We start from the raw sequence: 17,359 nt of genomic DNA on the forward strand, positions 1-17,359 counted from the left end.
CTAAAAGGGTGTCATAAGGAGGAGGGAGAAAACGTGTTCATCTTGGCCTCTGAGGATAGAACAAGAAGCAATGGGCTTAAACTGCAGCAAGGGAGGTTTAGGTTGGACATTAGGAAAAAGTTCCTAACTGTCAGGGTAATCAAACACTGGAATAAATTGCCTAGGAAGGTTGTGGAATCTCCATCACTGGAGATATTTAAGATCAGTCTGGATAGACATCCATCAGGGACGATCTGATGATGCTTGGTCCTGCTGTAAGAGCAGGGGACTGGACTTGATGATCTCTTGAGCTCCCTTCCAGTTCTAGTAGTCTATGATTCTATGAATCATCCAAAAGTTGAGGGGGATTTCTGATTTATTAACATTTGAGATTTTGACTGATTTAGAACAAGATATCTTCCCCTAAATCTCAGTCTTATAAGACAGGAAAACCATTTCTAACAACTCTATTCAGGACTCTAACTCTAAGGATAAAAATTAAAAAGGATACAAATTAAAAAGGAGAGAGAAATGTCCTCCTGCATTTATATATGTGCAATACATTTTGGGTCCCTGTACTGTGACTGACCCCAAAGACTTTACAGAATAAATTCCATTGTCTTTAAGGGATTGAATCAGGCACAGTATCTCCTCCTAGTCTAAATCTAGGTGAAGCAGTTCAGGGAACATCTAATTGAAAAAAATGAAAATCCATGACAACTGCTTTGGGCTCATGAGCCTTGCACTATAGTAGTGGTCCCCAACACGGTGCCCGCGGGCGCCATGGTTAGCTAACCGCTTAGCTAATTCTAACTCTAAAACCTCAGTACAAACTTTACAAACTCGCCCTAAAACTGTTCTTATTACAGCTAGGCCTTCAAACCAGAGAAATCTCCTTTTCCTTGGGGTCTTTAGTTATACTCTTGGTGCCACACCAGCCAAAACCAAGAAACCACAAGCTATTGTTTTATAGATTCCACCTTTGGGCGGGAATTCATCCCACCCTTACATGGAAAAATCACAGTTGGTCAGACCCTACCTGCTGGAGGGGGGAGTGGTCCACAGGACTTCTTAGGACCAGCTACTACTAAGACTTAAAGGACAAAAGAGGCTATTTACAGTTGACCAGACCTTGAGGGAAAAACCTTGATGGCTTGCCTTTGCACTTCTAAAACCTAAAACATTCCGTACTCCATATATCTAACTTTACACACAAGAATGATACGTACACTAAAATAAGATATACAGACTCAGCGGCTTATGACATTAAGATTTACAGGGTACATGAGACAATTTGTCCCAAGCATATTTGAGTGTTTGAGTTATGCATATTTGTGTCCATCGGTCCATTTTATAACGCATGGGGACAGGAGTTATTTCTGATGCACTGGTACAAATCTAGAGTAACTCACTAACACCTGTTGCCTGGCTATAACGGCTGCGTCTAGACTGGCAAGATTTTGCGCAAAAGTGGCCGCTTTTGCTCAAAATCTTGCCGCCTGTCTAGACTGGCTGCGTGTATTTGCGCAAGAACACTGACTTTGTACTGTACAAAATCAGTGGTTCTTGCACAAATACTCTGACGCTCCTTCTCGGTATAGACAGACAAGTTAATTTCTTGCACAAGAAAGCCCGATGGCTAAAATGGCCATCGGAGCTTTCTTGCACAAGAGAGCGTCAACGCTGGGCATGGATGCTTTTGCGCAAAAGTAAATTTTTTGCGCAAAGGCACATGCCAGTATAGACGCTCTCTTGTGCAAATACTTTTAACGGAAAAACTTTTCCGTTAAAAGTATTTGCACAAAATCATGCCAATCTAGACGCAGCCAACTGGTTTGAAGTAAATGATGTTATTCTGGATTTACCAAGGTGTAAGTGAGATTAGGAGGTGGCCCCTTGTACTGAAAATATTTTTTTAAAACCCCTAAGAGCCAGATCCTGGTTTTGAAAGACAAATAGGTGTGAACATTCTGGGACAAGTGCCTCTCATCTTACTTGTGTAAAATTCCCAGTGATCTGCCTTCCATCTTTCAGCTCATGTGCCTCCCAATGGGCATTCCAGATGAGTAAAGCAAACAGGATTTAGCCTTTTATGAATGAAAACTTCAGCACTAAGACAGATGAGAAATCTATTTGCATATGAAAAGACAGCACTGGCTGGGGAGCCCATGGTAGGATATACCACTGTCAAAGCTATAGTTCATACTTCTATAGAAAAAGTAACATGCAAGGGCCATGTCGCCTGTCAAGCATATACTCTCACTGAAATAAATTAACATATTTACTCATTATAGACACAACCGTATCTGAATCCTCTGTCCCTCTTGTCTTTCAATTGCTTCCTAGGCACCTAAGTGCTTTGTCATTTCAAATGAAGGGAAGGTAGAGTCAGTTTGCTGAAGTATACAACTGACTGCATTGTGAAAACTGTAACCTATGGCAACCCAAATAATTACTAAGTGTTTCCATCTGAATTTCAGGTAATAAAGACTTGTGAAGTGGTAGAAAATGAAATGTGTGCTGAAACAACCTTGACCATACAATGATATGGGCTGGGATCAGAAGAGGTGGGTTTTATTCCCAGCTCTGACTCTAATTTGTATGATTTCGGGAAATTAACTTACCATCCGCAAAATGAGGCTAATGCACATCCAGTCAGAGACCTTAAAGCTTATTTCTATAACACTTTGTAAAGAGCTCAGAGATCCTCTGCTGGAAGGTGCCATACCATTAATACTACCATGTGAAATCTACAAGGAGTAGAGACGCCATCAGATGATACCTGTAAGAACTTTGTCTGAATGGAGGCGGCATATAATGATCCCCTCCCACTGACCCAGTAACCTCCCTGGGGTGTGGTTCATTTAAGATTTTCAATAGAAACAGTGTGGCCAGAAACTGCTGAAAGCCATATCGGGGGTTAAAAACAACTTCGGTGGGCCCCATAACTTCATATTTCTGGATACAGTGTACAGTCCTGAGGATGTCAGAAGGGAAGTGTCTATAGCAGGTCTAGGAAGTATCAGTCTGGTGGAAAAGGAAGTAGGTGAGGGGGGGAAAACACACTCACAAAAGTGAGACATGGCATAGTTACCAGGGATGACTGTAGCTAAAGACTCAATTGGAGATGGATGGGGAGAGCTAAAAACCACCCCCTGAATGGATAGGGGAGGGTTGTGGGGAAAACATTGAATGGAAAGTAGCTGGCTGGAGAGGAATGTGGGATGGAGGGGCAAGGAAATCCATAAAACTGAGTTGCCAGGGGTAAGCAAACTTAACCATTCAGACCCACTAGTCATGTCAGTGTGCCAGGCTGGGTGGGATGGGAAAGAGAGCGGGTTTGTCTGATTGTAAGCTCTTTGGGGCAGGGCCCAAACTTGTTGGCTACGTCTACACTGGTACCTTTTTCTGGAAAGGCTTAAAACGGAATACTATTCCGTTTTCAGTTTTTCCGGAAAAGGAGCGTCTACATTGGCCCCGGAGTTATCGTCGTAACGAAGCGCTTTTCCAGAAAAGCAGAAGCCGGGAGCCATTTTGAAGAGGGCAAAGGCCACCAGACCTTTCTGGGGGCGGGGCCAGAGCGCTGTTCAGACACGCGGTTAAAGGGGTCTCGCCGGGCAGCCGTTGGTCTCCTGCTCCCATGCCTTGGGGCCTCTGCCAGGGACTGACACCCTTTGCAGGGTCTGTGGGTGCCCTTTGACTTTTGGGGACACCACCCTTTGGCCCCAACTGCTTTTGCCTGCGGTTTTTTTTTCTGCCCCGCTCTGTCTGTTATGGAGCCACGGGTGGCCATGTGCCTGGTCGGGCCCCTGTTGGGGCTGTACAGGTGCCTGCGGCTCGTGCTGCAGGCCGGTGCCATGCTGTTCATGGACCATGAGGCAGAGACCGCCTTGGACTCCCTCACCAGGGTGGCCCTGGCAACCGTGTGGCATCAGCACCCGACTGTAGACCGGCCCGTCTGGAGTTTGGACATCAGCACCGACTGGTGAGACCGGGTGGTCCTCGAACGATGGGACGACTACCAGTGGATCCGGAATTTCCGAATGAGAAAGCGGACCTTCTTGACGCTGTGCACCTGGCTCACCCCCGCGCTGCAGAGAGCCGCCACCCGGCTGCGGGCACCCATCCCCGTCAACAAGAGGGTCGCCATCGCACTCTGGAAGCTGGCCACACCTGACAGCTACCGCTTGGTGGCCCAGCAGTTCGGGGTGGGAAGATCCACTATTGGAGTGATCGTCATCGAGGTAAGTCCCAGGGGGAGTGGGATGGGGGGAGGGTGCTGCACTCCAGTCCCAGGGACAGCCAAGACTCCTGGCTGGGTCGCCCAGGGGTTTGCGCCGCCCCTCCCTTGCACAGGCCCGGTGGGGGGGGGGGGCCCTGAGGGGCGGGTGGGTGTGTGTGTGTGTGTGTGTGTGAGAGAGAGAGAGAGGAGAGGGAATCAAGGGGGGGGCTAAGGGAGTGCACACTCACCCCTGCCATATGTGATATGTTCCCTTCTGTTTCTCTGCACCCTTCTGCAGGTCGTCCACGGCATCAACGACGTCCTGCTCCCGCGAATCATCCGCCTGCGCGATGTGGATGATACCATGGCCGGCTTCGCTGCCCTCGGGTTCCCCAACTGTGGGGGAGCCCTGGACGCCACCCACATCCCCATCCGGGCCCCAGAGCATCGAGCGGGCCATTTCATGAACCACAAGGGGTACTGCTCCATCGTTCTGCAGGCCCTCGTGGACCACCGGGGCCGCTTCCTGGACATTTATGGGGGCTGGTCCGGCCGGGCACATGACGCCCACATCCTCCGGAACTCTGGACTGTATCGCAGGTTGGAGGCGGGCACCTACTTCTCCCGGCGGGACTTGACTGTCAGGGATGTGCCTATGCCCATCTGCGTCGTCGGGGACGCGGCCTACCTCCTGATGCCCTGGATAATGCGGCCCTACACAGGGCAGCTGGACCAGAACCGGGCCCGGTTCAACGACCGCCTCAACCGGGCCCGAAACCCAGTGGAGCTGGCCTTTGGACATTTAAAGGCCCGCTTCCGTTGCTTGTTCACCCGTCTCGAGATGGGTGAGCAGAATGCAACGGAGGTCCTGGCCGCGTGCTGCGTGCTCCACAACATTGTGGAGCGCAGTGGAGAGGCCTTCCTCCCTGCATGGGTGGCAGCCGAGGCACAGACCTGGGAACAGCCCGACACAGCTGCCGTCTGCCAGGCGCGCCAGGATGCGGTGCGCATCAGAGAGGCCCTGGTGGACATGTTTGCCCAAGCCCCGTAGTAGGGTCGCCTGGGTGTTCCCAGACTACTCCCGCCCGTCCCCTCCCCTTCCCCACCCCCTCCCCTTAGCTCCCCCCCAATTGTAAAGCGTCGGGTGAAAGCATGTCGGCCGTCATCGAGTCTGTTCGTCGGGTGCGTCGGGCTTAGTTAGGGTTTTCCTTTTTAGCTTAGGCTAGGGTTTAGGCCACCATCGCCTGTCCCGAAGAACAGCCACGAGGATGCGGGGTTCGTGTGGAAGGCTGAAGTCAGCGTACCTGATTCCAGTCATCTTCCGTCGAGGGATCTCCTGGCTGTTCCTCTCCTGAGGCCCGGAAGGACCAAAGGATTGAGGTGGCCAGCTTCACCGTCATCTTCCATCGAGGGATCTTCTGGCTGTTCCTCTCCGGAGTCCCAGAAGGACCAAAGGATTGAGGTGGCCAGCAACACCACAATCGTCCTCCCTGCGCCTAGACTGTTTAATTATCTGTTGTGTGCATCGTGTAACCGTTCTTGCTAGTTTGTTATCTATGTAAATATAGTTTGTGGTTTACATTTTACTGAAAAGTGTCAGCATTTATTTCTGCGCCACAAACCACTGACCACTTACGAAGGCCCCCCCCCCCCCCCCCAGAGATAGAGTACAGATTTCGTTCTCCACAGTTTGGCACCATGTTAACTTTAAGTGGCTACTTGGCATCTCACATCATTTCGTACACTACCTAGAGTTACACAATACCCAACACAGCAATGAACAGCAAAATAGAGAACTGTTTATTTACGGGGGGGGGGGGGGGGGGAAGAGACCTTCAACTGGGACAGGAAGGGGGGGGGGACCTTCAACTGCGACAGGATGGGGGGCAGTTACTGGGACGGGCGTCCCCTGCGAGCGCTCCTCCAGGGGCCAGCCTGCCCACACCACGTCGGGGCAGGCTGCACGTGGAGGTGGCCGGGGCAGGAACTGGGATAGGAGGAGGGGCAGGAACAGGGACAGGAGCTGGGATGGGAGGGGGCATGAGCTGTGCTACAGGAGGGATGGCGGGGGCCTGGGCTCCGCCCATGCCATAGTGAATGGCATGCACAATATGTGCCGTCAGCGTGTCCATTGTGGTGTGCATCCCTCGGCATTCATCCAGGAAGACAGCCCAGCCGTCCTGCTGCCACTGCAGGTCCCCCTGCACCCGCTCCGCGATGGAGGCCTGGATTGCCTCCACGGCGTTGACATGCCGGCGAAGCAGCTGGTCCCTCTGGCGGAGCCTGTGCCTCCGGGGTTGGCCTGCTGGGGGTGCCGCTGCTGCCGCAGTGGAGGATCTGGTGCTGGGTCCCGCTGCAGGGAACAGAAGAAAGGATGGGTCAGTCAGGCAGGCCGTCCACTATCCCCACACCGCATGCCCTCCACCCCTGAGCCCAGGTGACCCCACAGTTGTGTGGCTTGGGCCCACTCGGTTCCCCTCCTGTCCCCGGTGTTGTACGTTTGCAAGGGGGACCGCCCCTGGAGTAGGGTCCCCCCTCCAGTACTGTAAGCACCGGTCTGTATCCTGGTCCCGTGGAGGGCGGGAGGGTGCTTGTGCTGCATTCACTTGTGGAACTCCCTGCCGGTGGAGACTGTGAAAAGCTTTGGGCTAATCACTGGTGTTAGACAGGGAGCGAGATGCATCCCCACGCAGTGCCTGAGAGCACATCTGGCAGAGGCGGTCTGGGCTCTCAGATCCCCTCACGTGGGATATCTCCTGGACGGAACCAGAAGAGTGACTGGGTGGGGGGATGTTCCATCCTTGCAGCAACACTCAGGGGCCCTTCCCCCTCCGACTATCCCTCCCGCAAGCCCGGTAGCCCAGGGACATGTGTGGCCACAGTGGGGATTTCCCTTGGGGAGACAGCCAAGGCACTGGGAGCAGGCGAGGGGCTCGGTGGGGGTCCAGGGTCACAGGACCGTGATGCTGCGGTGTACCCAATAGCAGCTGGCTGTGCCTCACAGCGAGGCATGGGACAGTGTTGCCGTTCTCCGTGCTGCACCCTTGGCGGAGCTGCGGGCTCTGGGCTGAGTCACTGGGGCCCTGGCCGGTTCCAGCCGGCATCCACCCTTCCCCCTGGTCCCGCCGAATGTGTGTGAGCAGCACAGTCCCAGGCGTGCCCTGCAGCTGCCTGCCGCGGCCACGTGCCGCTCGGTCACCAGGCTGCACATGGTTGCACGTGCTGCTTGCTGCCTCATGCCACGCAGCGTGCAGCTCACGTGGCCTGAGTAACATGCTCTCCCCCTCCTCCCTCCAGGCACCTGGCCCTTCCCCTACCCTCTGCCCCCCGCCTGTTGGGAGTGCAAACTGCACAAACTCACCAGTGGGTTCCTCCCCGGCGTCGGCCTCGGAGGAGCTGCTGGAGGGGGCCTGCTGGGCGGTGGCTATGCTGGCCTCCTCACCGCCAGACGCGCTGGCGCTGTCTTCTCCCTCCCCTGGCTCGGTGGGACGGTTGATGGGGGGGCGCTGGCAGGTGTCCACAGGGACAGCTGGGGCTTCCGGGGCTGGCGGGCCCAGAAAAGCGTGGAGCTGGTCGTAATAGGGGCAGGCATCGGGTCCTGCCCCCCTTCCGTCGGTGGCCCGCACATATCCCAGCCGCAGCTCTTTTACTTTGCACCGGTACCTGCTCGCAGGTGCGGCCGGGGTGTCCCTGCTGTGCCAGGTTCTGCGCCAGCCGCGTGTACAGGTCTGCATTGCGGCGGCGGGACTGCAGGTCGTGGAGACCCTCCTCCTCCTGCCACAAGTCCAGGAGGGTCTCCAGCTCCCTGGGGGTCCAGGATGGGGCCCGGCGTTTCCGGCCCCTGGCGGCTTCCTCCCCTGCGGGTGCAGGTGGCTCACCACCCGGAGCTGCCATGCTGGGCTCAGAGGTGGCTCTTGGGCAGCAGAGCGCCACGTGCCAGAGCTCAAGCTGCACGCTCTCCGGCAGGCTCCTGCCACGGGCGCCCAGCAGCCTCCGAGCTCTGTAGGGAGCTCGGGTTACCAGGAAGTCCAGGCTCCTACGGGGTCTCGCGGCGTCCAAAGCGCTTTTTCCTGTTTCTTCTGCTTTTCTGGAAAAGCTGTCTACACTGGCCCTTTTCCAGAAAAGCTTTTCCGGAATAAGGACTTATGCCCGAGCGGGAGCAGCGTACGGTTTCCGGAATAGCGGCTGATTTTGTACAGTACAGCGTCGTTGCTTTTCCGGAAATTCAAGGGGCCAGTGTAGACAGCTCGCAGCTTATTCCGGAAAAGCGGCTGATTTTCCGGAATAAGTGGCCCAGTGTAGACACAGCCATTCTGTATCTGTACCTCACCCAGTGCATTTTGGATGTGTTGGAAGTATACATAGCGAACGATTGTTCATAACTAAATAGCAGACATTAGAGTTAATTTAAAGTTGAGGGGGAAAAAGAAGGCTGAAATCTCCAGAGCAACAAAATGACATTCCCATCATAAATTATATCCTATCTGCTGTGTCTGTATATAGAGTAGTTCCATCATACTCCCTCATGAACTCTAATAGGGTACGTCTACACTACAACGTTAATTCGAACTAATTTAGTTTGAATTAGTTAATTCGAACTAAGCTAATTCGAACTAACGGATCCAGACTAAAAAACTAGTTCGAATTAGCGTTTTGCTAATTCGAACTAGCATGTCCACATTAAGTGGACCCTGAACCAGGCTTAAGGATGGCCGGAAGCAGTGCCGGCAGGGCATCAGAGGAGGACTTAGAGCGTGGAGATGCTGTCTCAGGCTAGCCGAGGGCTGTGCTTAAAGGGTCCCGACCCCCCACCCCGGACAGACAGTTCTCAGGGGTGCCCCGCTTGCAAAGCAGTCCTGGCTTGGAGTGCCCGGAGTGCCCACACTGGGCACATCACAGCACTCGGCCATCAGCCCGGCTGCACTTGCCGCAGGCTGCCATCTGCGGAGAGGGGGCAATTGGGGGGCTGCAGGAGAGCTTCCACCCCCAGAAGCCCACAGAGCCAGCCCAGTCCTCCCCATCGGGGGCTCGTGCCCCATTCCTCCCTCACCTCCTTCCACTTACCCTTCCCTAGCCCCTCTTCTTGATGTACAAAATAAAGATAACATGTCTTCCAAAATGCAATCTGTCTTTATTGAATAAAACTGGGGGAGACTGGGAAAAGGAGGTGGGAGAGGGGAAGAGAGAGACTGGGAGAGGGGAGGGCAACTAAAATGATCAGGGGTTTGGAACAGGTCCCATATGAAGAGAGGCTAAAGAGACTGGGACTTTTCAGCTTAGAAAAGAGGAGACGGAGGGGGGACAGAATAGAGGTCTCTAAAAGCAGGAGTTGGGTGGAGAGGGTGCATATAGAAAAGTTCTTCATTAGTTCCCATAAAGAAGGACTAGAGGACACCAAAGGAAAGGAATGGGTAGCAGGCTTCAAACTAGTAACAGAAAGTTGTTCTTCACAAAGCAAAGAGTCAACCTGTGGAACTCCTTGCTGCAGGAGGCTGTGAAAGCTAGAACTAGAACAGAGTTTAAAGGGAAGTGAGATCAAGTCATGGAGGTTGGGTCCATGGAGTGCTATTAGCCAGGGGGTAGGAGTGGTGTCCTTGCCCAAGGTTTGTGGAAGGCTGGAGAGGGATGGCACGAGACAAATGGCTTGGTCACTGTCTTCGGTCCATCCCCTCCAGGGTCCCTAGGGTTGGCCGCTGTCGGCAGACAGGCTACTGGGCTAGATGGACCTTTGGTCTGACCCAGTACGGCCATTGTAAGCTCAGGGCTCAGGGTCGGGGGTCTCAGTGGACCACCTTGATTTTCATGCACACCTGCTCCTGGGTGGCCAGGCTGGCAGCTCCTGCCCTAGCCGGCCACTTTCCTGTGCCTAGTGCGGAGGTTGTGGACGAGGTCCACGATGTCCGCACTAGGCCAGAGTGGCCACCAGGGAAAGCTGGGGAGGGCTAGCCTCCCACTAGTTTGAATTAAGGGTCTACACAGCCCTTAATTCGAACTAGTAAGTTCGAACTAGGCTTAATCCTCATGGAATGAGGATTACCTAGTTCGAACTAAGCGCTCCGTTAGTTCGAATTAAATTCGAACTAACGGAGCGCTAGTGTAGCGCCTATGAAAGTTAGTTCGAACTAACTTTGTAGTGTAGACATACCCATAGGGATTTGCTGCTTCCCATGACATCCCTGCCATAATTGCAGATTCACTTGTCCACAGAGCAAATCCTTCTGGCCTTTTTGAAGTTTTATGAACTTTGGGTTTGGGGAATTTTAAAAAGAGCATGGGAGCATATTTGCACCCTTAAAAACAGCAGCAACAAGAATACCACCCACCCACATCCAGGGGGTTAGCAAGAGTGACTAGCTGCTTTCAACAACTCTTACAAACAGTTTCTATTCAGAAATATGCAGTGAATGAAATGCACCCCTGAAAATGGGAGCATAGAAGAACCCCAGCTGCATCAAAGTTAGAGTAGTTTCATGGGGGGAGGGCGGGGCGGGATAGCTGAGACATAGAAGTGCACCTGTAACAAGTGAGGCTCCACTGAGCTAAGAACTGCACCAGCTCCACAGGGACCATCTCGGAAGAGTGGCTGGTGACATTCTGCCTCGCAGAGTGAGTGCACATGAGCAGCTGCTACTGCTCCAGCCCAATGGGGAGAAGGGAGAGAGATTCAATCTTCTTGGAAACCCTCCTCCCCCAGTTCTCTGTTTGTAAAATCAGTACACCCTGAGGGGCAGAAGTGAATTTTGCCTGCTGGGCATGGATCAATAATGTATTAGTAATGTCTCTATCCAAGCTATATAGTGTGCATACATAAAAACTGATGTCAACCAAATTTTCTTTGTTCGGTTTTGCTTCCACTTTGTCTAATTTGTTGTATATCAGCACCCCTAGTTCCCATTAGCCTTTATAGCAAAGCATTAAACACTTTTGCCATCTTGAAATCTTCTGTTGCATATTGGGTAAGACAGTGGTTTTCAAACATCAGGTCATGACCCAACAGAATATAAAGCATTGGTTTGCTTTGCTTAGCACCTGCTCTGACACGATGTGCTCTGAAAGCAGCCAGCAAGTCCAGCTCCTAAGCAGAGGAGTGATGGGGCTCAATGCACAGCCACTGCCCCAAGCACTGGTTATGCCTTCCCATTAGCTGGGAACTGGGACACCTCTGCCTAATAACCGGACCTGCTGCTGGCCACTTCTGGGGCACACTGGGGTCCACAGTGCCAGGAGAGGTAGGAAGTCTGCTTTAGCATCCCTGCTACGCCACTGACTGGGAATTGCTAGACGTAAACCGGGTAAGGTAATACCCTAATCCAGCCCAGCCCCCCCCCCCCAAACCCAGAGCTCTTGCACACCAAACTCCTCATCCCAACCACCCCAACCCACTGTGCTTCAATCACATTCCAACCTCCTGTTCCAGACCAGAGTCCCCTTCCACACCTCAAACCCCTCATCCCTAGCTCTGTTGGTCATGGGTGTCAACAATTGTCTTCCACTGGGTCACTAGTTAAAAGGTTAGAAAAACACTGGTGTAAGTTACTAATATCAGTGGACGGTGTTTGACTTCAGGTACTAAGCTATCCATCTGCCTTCATCTCAATATTTCCCCATACACAGCTGTCCTTTGTTCCTGAGTTTTCAGCCAGTTCTCAGTCCACATGATATTATCTGAATAATTTGTATGCGGAATGAGAGATTTTCCTACTCACCATCTGTTATCAGTGCTCTGCTTGTAAGGACCTTTCCCAACATAAATTTGATCACTGCCAAGATAGAGCAAAGGATTCCACTTAAAATGGAGACACTAAACAGAAAGTCATCCTGCAAGAGAAGAGGGTTGATATTAGTATGTCTTCCACATATAGTTGTCCTGTATATTAAATGCCAGATTCTATTTTCAAATGGCTGACTTATCATCCGACCAAAAAAAACCAAAACTTTCTGAGTTATGATTTCCATTCCACCCTTTGCGCGCTTTGGGGTTCCTAGTCACTGTCACACATGGTTAGTGATAGGCCCAAGCACAAACTTTTGGCTCTTGGGCCAAACTACTCAAAGTTAGGGAACCTTTTGGTCTAGGTTTGACTGGAGGCTACTTAACTCATGGTATGGTTAAACAAAGAACCAATCTGTTAATTGAGTTACAAAGTCATCCTGGCTTCCTTACATTGATTTTGAGCTAAATAATATTATTTTAACATAATTTCTGGGTGTATAGTTTTCTCTTAGTTTAAGGGGAGGTGACTAAGGCCAAACCCTGGTGCCAGTGAAGTTGGTAGGAGCTTTGCTGTCAATTCCTGCTTTCTGCAGCCAAAATCCTGGTGTCTCAATCTGCCACTGGCTTTGGTTTGGCTCTTAATTTAACCTGTTACCACAGCAATACAAATAAAGGAAAAAATTCTATTCCGTATCACAAACAACTGAAATCCCTCCAGTGAGGTATGACTCCTGTAGACAATTTATAACTGTGACACAGTGTTAATAAAACTGTCTTGATTTGTGTGAGTCATCTTTGCTGACGTCTTCTCATCGCTGCAGCTTCGAGTGGTTCAATGTCAATGGGACCCTGGGATCATGATAAAAATATTCTGGCATAAACTCTTACTGACAGCAGCAGGGTTTGGCATTAACTTGATCCATCTCACCCATATTATCAGCAGCGGTAACTATAACTAGGGTAGACATAAAGAAAGGAAAAAGGGGCTTTGGAAGCAACTATGGGCACTGGGAACAAAAGAGCATAACATCTTTAAATAGAATAGAAAATAAACGTACATGATGCTATTCCCAACTACATCCAGTAAAATATTTAGACTCTTGAGCTGTGTTTAGACTGGCCACTTTTTCCGGAAAAGCAACTGCTTTTCCGGAAAAACTTGCCAGCTGTCTGCACTGGCCGCTTGAATTTCCGCAAAAGTACTGACGATCTCATGTAAGATTGTCAGTGTTTTTGCGGAAATACTATGCTGCTCCCGTTCGGGCAAAAGTCTTTTTCCGAAAAACCTTTGCTCAAAAGGGCCAGTGTAGACAGCAGAGATTTGTTTTCCGCAAAAAAGCCCCGATCGCAAAAATGGCGATCGGAGCTTTTTTGCGGAAAAGTGCCTCTAGATTAGCCACAGACGCTTTCCCGCAAAAAGTGCTTTTGCGGAAAAGCGTCCTGCCAATCTAGATGTGCTTTTCCGAAAATGTTTTTAACGGAAAAGTTTTCCGTTAAAAGCATTTCCGGAAAATCATGCCAGTCTAGATGTAGCCATAGAGTTTAGGGCCAGAAGGAACCATGGTGAGCCTCTAGTGTGACCTGCATATTATAGGCCACGGATGCTCACCTACCCAGACCCTAATCTAGGGGTGAATGATCATATTTGATGAGGGGCAGTCCACGATTTTGGTAAGTTTTCAAGGGCCACGCTCGTCTATGGAGGAGGTGCCGGGGCTGAGATGGAGGTTGGGTGCAGAAGGAAGCTCGGGGTAAGGGATTGGGATGCAGGGTCTTCCAGAACCATCTGCTACTTTGTCACTGTAAATAAGGTATGGGGGACTGGAGTGGCAATACTGTTTTGTTTTGTTTTTTGACAATGTCAGCACTGCCTCCCATTGATTGTCAGTGGAAATCCTGGTGGTATTTATGTGATAAAATGGGGAGGAGGGAGTATGTGACGGTGGTGTGACTATACAACCAGCAGCATGTGATCCGCTCCCAACTAGCACAACTCCACCAGTACAGATAGACCACAGATATTTTACATACTAGGCTGTCATCTGTCTTTTCTCAAAGGTGACATAACAATGCCACTAGGTGTCTGCACAAGAATTCTCACTGTTGCCACTAGTGGGAAAAGTATAACGAAGACAGGTCTGCAAAGGTTTTAGCATTTCTCCCTGATCAGTGTCATACAAGTCTTTTTTTAGGTCTTAACTACCCATGTTATTGTCTGGTTTGACTAACATAACTCATCAATTACCACCCCTATCCAAGGCAGCCAGGGAAGCATATTTAAATTGTTCTGATCCCCATATGGGCACAGCCTAATTAGTTCTAAATATTACATTTAATCAGAAATGTAATCAAATTACAGAAGAAGGCTGGCAGCGTACTTATGGTATGCCTTGGATTTCTTTATAGATGAAGGCAAGTTTCCTTACATATTCAGGGAGGTGGGGAAAAAAAACTCTTCAAGTGCTGATCCTAAATATAAATTGGTATTTGCATCTCGATATATGTGCAATTAATTAGCATTCATTCCTTAATGAATTTCATCAAATGTCCTGATGCTCAAGAAGGGTATGTCTACACTTGCACCCTCTTTCGAGAGAGGGATGCAAATGTAGCTGAGCGAAATTGCAAATGCAGTGCAGATTTGAATTTCCTGCACTTCATTTTCATATTCGCGTTCTGGCGCTATTTCGAAAAAAGAAACGCTGTCCAGACACGGTTATTTCAAAAGAAAACCCTTCTTCTGAAATAACTGGTAAACCTCATTGTAGGAGGAATAAGGGTCATTTCAGAAGAAGGGTTTTATTTTGAAATAACCACGTCTAGAAAGCGTTTCTTTTTTTGAAATAGCACCATAATGCGAATATGCAAATGAAGCATGGGAAATTCAAATCTGCGCTTCATTTGCAATTTCGCTCAGCTGCATTTACATCCCTCTCTCGAAAGAAGGTGCAAGTGTAGACATACCTGAAGTGAATAAACCAGATCTAATTTCTCCATTAAGGAATCTACAGTTCGTCAGAGCATGAAACGTGATCTAGCTGTGTGAAACTTCATCTACAAAAGCAAACAAAGAATTCACTAAGCACTCAGTGTGGAGCAAATGCTGTGTGTCTCCTATATCACATTCAAAAAGGTAAGACCTAGAGCTGAGATGAGACCTTCCTGATTAACTAGAATTGTGTGAGGCAGAATTTACATTTAGTTGTTTGCACAAGCCTAGTTGTAGCTAGACATGAACCCCATCTTGGTTTCCGCTCCCCCTCCCCCCTCAGAGAGCAAGAGAAAGGCAGTCAGCCTTTGATGCCCTGGGAATGCAGGTGTGCTGCCTGTCCCTGACTCTACCATAAACAGAAACCAGACAGTAAATGGGCTAGCTGACGACCCAGGGCCTCCCATCGCCCTGATGGCTAGTACCAGTAGTTGACACGCCTGCACTGTCCCAGAAGAGGAATCTTCGCCCATCACATACCAGAGGTGCCCATTGTCTGCATTTTCCCAGGTGTGAATTATGCTTTGCACCCTCCGTGGGAAACTTGGCATTCAAAGCCATTTTTCCTAATTGGCCACTTGAGACCAGGAAGAAGCCTATGTGACCCAAGGGGTATAAAGAGGGGTTTAGTAGCCCACCCCATTTGAGCTCCAATCATCTACACCTGCTGGCAGGTATTGATTGTCTCCCGAGGTCTGTGGGACGCCCAACCTCGTCCTACTTCTTCCTAAGGGATTGAGAGAAAGACGCTGGCTACGCCAAGTCTGGAATGAAGGGATTAGAATATATACCTGCTAGGTGTCTATTTTGCATGCATTTAATAAGAGCTCAGAGAACCAAAAGGGTTTCATGGTACCTGTAAGTGACTTATTAGTGTAATTTCTGTCCTGTCCTTTGTAGTGACTGTGTTATCTGTAACACAGTAGTAGCATTTAACAACTAAGTTTACCCTGTAACAATAAAATAGTAACTGTTTAAGCTTTAACCTGACTCCTTCGGTTGCTGTAACAGAACCAAGCACAATTTTAAAAGAACTTCAGCCGATCATAAGGGACAGATATAGGGAGAGCTGGGGCATTTTGGATCGTGTCGCTTCCAGGGGACAGATCCGTTGGGGCACCTCTCAGCCTCCCCAGGCTGCCCGCTGCGAAGGGATTTCTGTATCCTAGCAGCTAAAATCTGAGGTGTTATAAGCTCTCCCTGTAAACTTATTGGGGCGCCCGTCAACCTCCTCCAGGTTGCCCGCTGCAAGGGACCCCGGTCTCAGCAGTTGAAGTCTCGGGTGTATAGCACACACACACACCACTCACTGCCCTGACTGTCAGTTGGCAGAATTGGGGCACCCGTCAACCTTCTCCAGGTTGCCCGCTGCAAGGGACCCCGGTCTCAGCAGTTGAAGTCTCGGGTGTATAACACACACACGCACACAGTGCCCTGACCGTCGGCTGACACTAGTACATCAAGGAGTTTTAAGAAGCTGAATCAGGTAGGAATGGCTTTGGGATACAAGCTAGAACTATAAGGTGTTAAGGAATGGAAGGTCTTTATTTTCCAGGACCCAGGACTAAAATATCCAAAGCCTAGTAGCTCCACTGTCATTTTTAAAATCATCTCATAATTTTAAAAGCTCTTCCTCTGCATAATTCTAAAGCAAATCTCTAAAATTTCCAACCTGCAGACCATCCCAGGACAGAGCATTTACGCAATCAGGACTGGGACTCCTGTTTGTAACCATCCCCCAAATCCCATTTATCGCCCCCTACAGCACCTTGACTCTGAGGGTGTAGCATTGGGGACCACCAGAGAGGCCTGATGCCACATGGCAGCGATCACACACTCCCCACACTCCCATTGGCCATAGGAGCTGGGGGAGGGGGAATGGAGCTGGGCAAGCTGGGAAGGGGCAGGGCTTGGGGCAGCAATGGACAGCCCCCCTCAACACTCCCCACCACCCGCCAGATTGGGGCAGATTGCACAATTGCTCTAAATGGGAATGGCCAGCACTCTGGGAATTTGAGACCCCTTTTCCAAAGCTTCTCTTTTTTCTCACCACCAGAAGTTGGTGATTATCTCACACATCGTGTCTCTCTAATATCCTGGGACCAAACACTGCTACAACAACACTACGTACAACCATGAAAGATATCAGAACTGTAAGGTCATTTACAATTTTTCCCCTATAGGCCTGTTCCACAAGTGAGAGAGTAACTTCAACTGTCAGGAGATGATTTCAATTAGCTGGTGGATTCCATGATCACCATCTGTGATCCTTTCCTAGATAGTATCTTTTCCATGAAAGCTTTATTATGGAAATCGGTCACTTTGTCTCTGTAGCTTTTTCAGATTTTAGTAAGTGATGCATGTTTGCCCATCCTTGCTGCTTTTTCCAGTATTTGGGAGAACAGTGAATTTCAACAGTGCAGATCAATAATTTAGTACTTTGTTCATGAAGTCA

General features: G+C 50.0%; 1 protein-coding gene across 1 annotated transcript in view; it reads right to left on the reverse strand.

Annotated features, from left to right (window-relative positions):
- Window positions 1-17,359, reverse strand: part of TMEM163 (transmembrane protein 163) — a 176,232-nt gene that overhangs the window by 22,380 nt on the left and 136,493 nt on the right. Inside the window, exon 6 of the mRNA XM_075933280.2 lies at window positions 11,908-12,019. Within this exon, the coding sequence (XP_075789395.1) occupies window positions 11,908-12,019 (112 nt within the window). The remainder of the gene's footprint in view (window positions 1-11,907; window positions 12,020-17,359) is intronic.

The sequence above is a fragment of the Pelodiscus sinensis genome, chromosome 7, assembly GCF_052426305.1.
Source record: "Pelodiscus sinensis isolate ZL-2025 chromosome 7, ASM5242630v1, whole genome shotgun sequence".
NCBI lineage: Eukaryota > Metazoa > Chordata > Testudines > Trionychidae > Pelodiscus > Pelodiscus sinensis.